This window comes from Triticum aestivum, chromosome 6A, assembly GCF_018294505.1.
Source record: "Triticum aestivum cultivar Chinese Spring chromosome 6A, IWGSC CS RefSeq v2.1, whole genome shotgun sequence".
Classification (NCBI taxonomy): domain Eukaryota; kingdom Viridiplantae; phylum Streptophyta; class Magnoliopsida; order Poales; family Poaceae; genus Triticum; species Triticum aestivum.
In genome coordinates, this window is record NC_057809.1 from 35,591,066 (window position 1) to 35,599,535 (window position 8,470).

At 40.8% G+C, this 8,470-nt stretch overlaps 1 protein-coding gene across 1 annotated transcript; it reads left to right on the forward strand.

The window, feature by feature from the left end:
* Window positions 1–348: 348 nt before the first annotated feature.
* On the forward strand, window positions 349–5,216 carry LOC123131847 (uncharacterized). The gene is made up of 10 exons (XM_044551541.1): window positions 349–1,074; window positions 1,175–1,219; window positions 1,860–1,946; window positions 2,740–2,790; window positions 3,223–3,360; window positions 3,442–3,561; window positions 4,092–4,168; window positions 4,259–4,314; window positions 4,390–4,493; window positions 4,601–5,216. Exons 1-10 carry the CDS (start codon window positions 418–420, stop codon window positions 4,841–4,843), a joined length of 1,578 nt encoding a protein of 525 aa, XP_044407476.1. The 5' UTR covers window positions 349–417; the 3' UTR covers window positions 4,844–5,216.
* The last annotated feature ends 3,254 nt before the right edge of the window (window positions 5,217–8,470 follow it).

Below are 8,470 nucleotides of genomic sequence, written 5' to 3' on the forward strand. Positions count from 1 at the left end.
ACAAATCACCACATGACACACTGCTTCGACGAATGATGGTGGACGCGTGTTTTGCTTTCCCGGTTAACCGAACAAACCAAACCGATGCATTTTTGTTAATAAGGTTCGGTGGCAAATTTTATTATGATCATTTCGGTCGTTGTTTTACAGGAAACAAAACTCTAAAAACCCGAATACGACGAAGCGAATTAGCCATATGAACCGAACAACGTGGTTCAATTACTCAAAAAAAAAAACACCAACGTGGAGTTGGTTGCAAAACCGGAACTCCCAAGGGACCAAACCGCCACCAGAATTTCCACATAAATAGCCGTCAAACCTTCTCCCCTTTTCCATCCCGCACCCTGCACACGTTTCTTCTCCACGCCCCCCACGAGTTAGCGGAATTGCGACGCGAGCCCTCCCGCCGCGACCGCGATGGAGCCACCCGCACCCGGTTCAGAGCCACCGGTCGAGGAGGACCGCATCCACGAACCGGCCTCCAACTCCAACTCCAACGCCTCCTCCCCGGGCGCTGCTGCGCCGCCACCTCCCCCCGCGACGCCCCTCCACCTCGAGCAGGCCGGAGGCGGCGCCGATGGGTCGAGCCCCGCCACGGTGGCCGACCCCTGGAAGGGCAAGGGGATCGCCGACACTCCTTCTCCTCCGAGCTCCGCGAGCAGCAGCAGCAGCAGCAGCTCCCTCGACTTCGGCGCGGCCTTCGGAGGCGAGGTCGGGGAGTCGAGCAAGATGGGCGGCAGAAAGGCGCGGGTGAGGTGGAGCCGCCCCGTGGTGGCGGAGACGAGGGAGGTCCCCAACGCGGCGGCGCATCCGTTGGACTTGGACCCCAAGCTGGTCGCCAGGCAGCGGTTTATCGAGCGGCTGATTGAAGCGCGGGCGGCCGTCGACAAGGAGGAGCCGTTCGACCCCAACACGGTGTTCGAGCAGATGGTGATCGAGCAGCTGATTCAAGAGCAGGCGGCCGGCGAGGAGGCGAACAGGCGACGGGAACAGCAGGCGGCCGTCGACAAGGAGAACAGGCGACGGGAACAGCAGGCGGCCGTCGACGAGGGGACCAGGCGATGGGAACAGCAGGTGAGGGCCTCTGCGACGTGCTCTTGTTGTTTCTTGGAGTTCTTGGAGTCTCTGTCTCTGGAGTGCGTTCTTGAGCGTTTCTTGGTTTCCTGTTGAGCAGTACAACTCGTTGCGCGCGGAAGAGGCGATGTACCAGAAGGAACAGGTATGAGCATGAATCTGGTCTTCTTGCTTGCTCGGAATTGCTTGCTGTGGTCTGTCAAAATCTTGGGGTCGGGGATGATTTAGCAGTAGAAACGAAATCTCGGGCGAATGTTGGGGACAGTTTGGCGATTAGGCATTTCCTGATTATTACTCGAGTTCTTCTTGCGGTGCGTTATCAAATTTAGAGGTAGGCAAGGATCTTGTTGTGATTATTCGCGACTGTTCAAGATTTAGGTGTCCAGGCTTGTGCTAACTGATTCTTCTATTTGGTTTGGTATGATAGCATGTTTTGGACTTTTGCTGCAAGTGAAAAATGTGGGGAGATATAAGGATCATGTCTTGGCAGTGATTGCTGTCATATTTTGGCAAGAATTCTTGATGCCAAAATGTGTCAGTTTCCATTGTAGATGAATGGTGTTATAGGGGAAGTTAATCTGAATGTTTGCTCGGGATTAATTGGCCAGACGTACATCATCTGTTGCCTGAAAGCCTGAAACTGGCTCCGAAGCCTCAAAACTCGATTCATATGAATAATTGGCAAGAGTAGAAAGGATTTGGATAACTCAACAATTCAATCTTGTTAGCCCTTTCACCTTTGCTAATCCGAAATGTGTGATCTTGATGCTAATTCTGTGGAGCAGGAGAAGGTTGTGGTAAAGGTGAGGCCCAAGCAGGACAAACTACCGCAAGTAAAGGGGAAATCGTTGTGGAGTCGGGTCAAGAACAAGGTAGGGCCTGAATCTTGTCCACTCTTCTCACTTGTGATTCTTGGGTGGTATGACCATATGAGCATTCTTGCACTTACCTAATTTTTGTGCATAGAAAGAAGAACCAGGGGTTTTTGGTTTTTGGTTTTTGGTTTCTGTTTGTTCATGTTAAATTCTTGGTTAGAGTGATACGCGGCATCATAGGATATAGGAGTAATCTTGGGCAAATGTTAGCAGAAGTACACACGTCCTTGTTTCTCGTGGGTCTTTCCACAATCTGGCATTGTATTTTGAAGCAAATGGCTATCTTGTTGAAACTGTTGTCTGATTACTGCAATATTTTGGTAACAGAGCCTGAAGTCGAATGTATGGCTTCCTTTGTAAACAGATGCTGTTATCAGAAACTGTAATCTAGACAAACATTAGTTCAAGGCTGCATAACTGAACATAATTCCTGTAAATCATTTGCCATTTACATGCAAAATCGGCGATCACTTTAGGATTTGGTGAGAAGTTTTGTCATTTGGTAAATAGTTGGTTCAGAAGTCTCAGAATATATTTTCATGTAAATAGTTGCCCAAAATAAATAAGCTTTGGACGCACATGTTTTGTGCTCTTGCTATACATTATTGCTTTTTTCTTTTGACCGGGAAAAGGAAAAATAAATTGATTGGTTGTTTTAATTCCATTCGTTTTCTATTCCCTTATTTCTTGTTTTGAAATACTCAATCTTCTTGTTGATTCTGTACAATTGTAAGACTGGCAGGATGATGTATGGTCTTTAACTTTGTTTTCTTCATTTCCTGTCAAATAGATTTTTTGTGGAAAAGTAAGGGAAATATGTTCGGAACATGTGAAGCACCAGGTTTGTCTCCATTTTGCCTAATGGAATGTTCAAAATGGAAGTGCAAGAAAAATCAGGATCAAAGCCCTATATCACAAGATACTGTGATTAGGTGTTCCTGTACAATCAACTGTTCAGAAGGATTATTTTCTCTTTTATAAATACTATAAACTGTATGTTGACTCTTGCTTCTGATTGATGGGACCTGAATCGTACTTGTACTGTTATTGAGTTTATCATCTGTTAATAGATAGTATCTTCTTGTTTTCTTACTGAACAACAACCGATCAGTATTAATGATGAGATTATATACTAGCGGTTTCAAACATTTCCAGAGAACATGGAAACCTGAAAATTTGAATGAAAACAAAATTCCCATCACATTTTTAGATATGTTGTTTCCATGTTCAACTCAGCGTAATTTTAATTCTCATATTTGTGTGTTCCTTGCAGACACATCCCATCACTGAAGTCAGAAGATATCATAGGCTTGCTTCTGACGAGGCGAACCATCTTGATGCCTATTCGGAATATCGATCGGTTATTGGAGATGGGGAGTGTTTCTACAGGAGCTTCATATTTTCATACCTTGTAATCATCCTCCCCTCTTTTCCTTTCATAGGATGTAGGTTTAGTTATTTAACTTTCTCTGTTTTTGCGAATGTACAACAGGAGCAAGTTATTAATAGGCAGGACACACATGAGGAACAGCGTCTCCTTGATGTTGTTCAAAGACTGTCTACGCAACATGCAAATCTTCGATGGAACTCTGAGTTTTCCAGGAGCAGCAGAGTAAGTTCTCGCCTTCTCCATACTTGTTCTTTCTTGGATAAACATGCTTGCAAGGGATGATTCTCTTCAGGTTACAGTACACTTCAAGATGCATCTGGCATCTCACTATTTTTGTTTGTCATTTGCAGGAGATGCACAGTTGCTTAACAGTAGTGGCATGCCATCACAGTGTTACGCACTGTTGGCAGAAACTCAAATTTGATGTTTATTGAAAAGTTAACAACCCGATTGTAACAACGACCTTAAGAAAATATACCTGCAAAGGAACAACGGCAATATAATGAGGAAATAACATAATTTAATGCTTGTTTGAGTACTACAACAATGCACACCTACCGGTTATTATTGTATAGCCACCTCACTGTTCTATTACTATGCTATAATATATGCTTAGTGACTGAAGCTTCTCAGGCGAGTTGTCTTAGCTGTGTTCTTTTATATCTTGCTACTGATCAGTATTCTGTATGTATCATTGTAACCTATTACATATGATTATCAAGTACGAATTATTGAGTCGCTGCTTCTTTCAGGCATTTAAGGATCTGATCAAGAAAGTGATGAGATGGAAGAAACATGGCAGGCGGAACAGCATGGAATCAACTAGCAGGTTCTTGACTCGCTTGGTTTTCTGCAATTCCATCATAGTATTGTAGCCAAGTGCATTCCATCTCACTGACATAATATGTGCCATTTTTAGCAACCGTAAAGAGAAACTTCTCGAGTTCTTCAGCAAGTACGATACGACGCTAGACAGTGAGAGAAACACCCTTGAAGTCATTTTTCCTTTTGTTCATCATACTTCATGTTTCTGACACATTTTCTTGCTAGTCTTCATTTTCCTCAGATTAGTAGTAGCTATCGAGATATGCTCGCACGAGGAGGTGTATGAACCGCTTATACCAGGGCTCAGAGGAAATTACAGTCTGGAAGATGTCAGTGATCATATCCTCCCTTACATTACCTCGTGCTGATTTCCAATGCATCCATTCTTGGATACACGACACTCAACTTACCTAACCTGTTGTTGTTCTATGAACAGTGGTGCATTCGGCGCGTCACTCCAGCTCGTCGGTTCACGGATCATGTTATGATGGTGGCCTTGGCCACAGCGCTTGAGGTGCCCCTCACGGTGGAGCGAGTCCGAGGAGGACATGATCCAGATATCTACACTGTTCCTGGAGTTCTCCGTCCGAGAGTGACCCTGCTGTACTCCGGAGATCACTACGGAATCATCTACCCACGTGCTCCTCCTGCTGAGAATTCAAGTCATCAGACTTCCTAGAGAGAACATGGTGTTGATCAGGCTTCAAGCCAACAGACTTCCCAGAGTTGAATTGAATAGATTCCACTGGATTAAAGTTGAGTTGGGCTGCTGCCTATGAATGAGAGTATATCCGAGTTTAGTGGTAGAGACTTAGGGGTAGGCATAGCATATACACTTGTGACTTCTTCTTTGATAGGAACGAAAACTTGTGTTGTCGTGTGAATTGTTGGCTGGTATACGGTGAATCTTCTTGTGTGATCACATTGGAACTCCTTCATTGTTTTCTGGTATATAATCGATCTCTTATGCAAAAATTCAACAGATTTTGCTACGTTAATAGTGTTGAGTTGGGTTGCTCCCTACATGTGAGTGAATACAGTAATGAAGCAGAGATACTTACCTGTGCATTCTTTCTTGTGTTGGCAAAGATACATACTGCTGTCTGCTGATGCCACTGTTGATTGCTCAGTTTGGCATATATACGCACTGCTGGTGCCAAGGATGAAATTAGTTTGCCATACAGTAAAAAGGCAGTCGTTTGATTAATTTGTATGTTTGGTTCATATGTGCCAAGCTTCTGTTTCTGATTCTTTGTATCTCTGCTGGCTACCCTACCCTGCCTGTGCCAGAATTTGTTTTGTATTCCAAGAATTTACTCATATTACCCCGCCTGCTTCTGCTTGTGAAGCTGTTTGAATCACAACAACCTGGCTGGTACTACTTTGCACTGTACCATAAAAACTACTCCCTCCGTCCCATAGTGTAATACGTTTTTTTGACACTACCATAATGTAAGACGTTTTTTGCCACTAGTGTAGTATCAAAAAATGTCTTACATTATGGGACAGAGGGAGTATGAGTTAGAACAACTTGATTTTTGTTGAGGATGTTAAAACAACTTTCTGTACCAATTGATTCAGGCATATGTCAGCGGAAGCTGTAGAAACCGATATCTTTGCACATGTGGTGCCATCCAGGGCGGGCTCCAGCTCTGGGTAATGTTCAATGCATCAATACAATCTACAAGAAGGGGAAATGGCAAAATGACATTCAAAAAATGTCCATGGCATTTAAAAAAAATGTTTACACTATGAAAAATTCTTCGTGGCATTAAAAACAATTCATGGGTTCCAAAAAAATATTCATGACATTTTAAAAGGTGGTTATACAATGTAAAAAAATCTTTGACTATTTTTAAAAAATATTTTGTACAATTAAAAAAGTTCATGAAATTTAAAAATTGTTTGCATTTGTGATATTTTTATAAAATATTATCCAATGCATTTTTTTGTAATTTTAGAAAAATGTTTTGTATTCGAAAGAATATTTCAGGTGTTTCAATAGTATGTTAAGTGGCTTTAAAAATATATGTTTAAACAATGTAAAAATTGTTCAGCATATATCAAACAAATGTTCAGCGTGTGTACAAAAAAATGGGTATTAAAAATTGATATGTATTAGAAAAAAAAGAAAGGACCCAAAAAAAACCCCGATGAAAACCGTAAAAAAACACAGAAAAGGAAAAAAGAAAAACATGGAATCTTCCTCAAACTGATGGAAGGTTCCATGAACCGATCCTAAAAACCTTAAAGAGAACCGGTTCATTAGGTCGGCCCACTAAGACAACGCATCCGCTAGCGCCAGAGTCGAGGCGGAGCTAGGTCTCATTATCATTAGATATTTTAGATACTTCTCATTCCTTTGCATCTTGTAATTTCTCCTTTGAACCTCGAGCTGCGAATTATGAAGCTCAGATGCTAGCTAGGTACGGCGTTTCTCTCCCGACGGGGAGGCATCTGGGGCTGGGTACGCCGCATGACCCAGTTGTAATTCCCGCAAACATTTTAGCTAATCAATAATGATTTTAACTTGTCTGATCCATTATATAGTATTTAAAATTGCAGATTAAATTTCTAACATGACTTGATTTTCTTTCGATTTTTTTTAAACTTTTGTGACTTGCATTTTCCATGCTACAAGAGATACTAAACTATTGTATATTTGATGATCAATACATTAAAGCCATATATTGCAGAATTAATACGTAAGCAAATAATAGTAGAACTGTATATATTACAATATTTTTTTGGGTAAACTGACCCCTTACATCGATCACGTTTATCATGTCTATTAGGTGGAAAATATGACCAACATCCATGACGATAGCTAACGGTGTCTTCATGGTCCAACTTGAGTCATTGCAGTTCACGAAACTTCCCGGAGCCGCCTTGTTCACTCTTTATCATCCATTTGAAAGTGTCTATATATACTATAGGTAATAGCATCAACAACATGTATTCGCACTTTGGGTATAACAACACCAAGTTAAACTTTTATAATTGGTTGATGGTATTGCCATTCACATCTTTCTGTGTAAAGCTAAAAATTTATGTACTGTCATATGACTTGTTTGTTTTCTCTGCATGTAATTGGTTGATGGTATTGCCGTTCACATCCTTCTTCCACAGACATCAATTTTGTTTCTGTAGTATTTCTGCGGCGATGCTTGTGTGGTGGCGTTATGTCATGGTTATGATGTGGATTAGCATATGTTGCTTGTAGGAAGTTCCTTTATGACTTTTTATGTCAGTGGTATGTCTTTTGTACCGAGGCGATGTGCTGTCATCGATGTTCTTTATCTGCTTTGTCAATAAAACATGTTGATGTGTTTTTTGTTCAATACTATTATTGATCTTATGATTGAACCATGTGGTTCAAGTCAGAGCCACCGAACCGTCTTTACCGGTTCATCATATGAATATCCATACAATAAACAATGAACACAAATATTGGTATTTGTTTCTATAATAATTGAACTAACTTTCAATTTTGCCTGCCAATTGACATATGCAAGAATTTAATAAAATTAGTTGTAGTGCTTAGCTGCAGTGCAGTTTTTGTTTTCCCCAAGATATGCTACATAACAGTTGGAAGTTGAAGACAACCTGGAAAACTAGGTTGAACCAACTATAATGTCAAATAGGCGGCTCAATAGGTACATTTGGAAGCTTAAAGCTAGTCCTGTTTCCTTCACTCAGTAATGATTTCTCTGCACATCTTGCTAATAATCTTAAATAAATAATTTTCATTTATTTGATATTTACAAATAATTGTTCATTTATCACCTTTGGGAGTGTTGCGAGTCGCAAGTCCATAAGAACCAGGGGAAACTAATAAACTGAATTCATTTCATTTCCAGGCTATATTTTTAAGATAATCTAAGTCTGAATAGTCACGGTTACTTTTTTGCTAGGACTTATTGCCCTGTATGCATTAGCGATTGGCATATTACTATTAGGACTTGTTAGTATGATTTTCCAGGCTTTTTTTAAGATAATCTAAATCTGAATAGTAACGGTTACTTTTTTGCTAGGAATTATTGCCCTGTATGCATTAGCGATTGGCATATTACTATTAGGACTTGTTAGTATGATTATTTATATATTTTTCTGATATAGTGTCGAATGGGCTTAATAATTCTGGACGACTTCTGACCAGCTAATAGTGTGCATGTTCTTCATTTTTATGATAACCATCTACCAGTTTTAAGATATATTCTCTAAATTTTACGATAGGTTTGTTTTTGTGAATATATTTCTAATGTTGTATCAAAACTGATTTCCTTTTTTGTTCAAAGTACAGCTG

Excerpts from the sequence above, each read along its gene's own strand:
- LOC123131847 (XM_044551541.1), top strand. The coding sequence starts at position 418 with ATGGAGCCACCCGCACCCGGTTCAGAGCCACCGGTCGAGGAGGACCGC. Across the intron at positions 1,220-1,859 it reads CGATGTACCAGAAGGAACAG|GAGAAGGTTGTGGTAAAGGT; the intron begins GTATGAGCATGA and ends TCTGTGGAGCAG. Across the intron at positions 4,169-4,258 it reads AGCATGGAATCAACTAGCAG|CAACCGTAAAGAGAAACTTC; the intron begins GTTCTTGACTCG and ends TGCCATTTTTAG.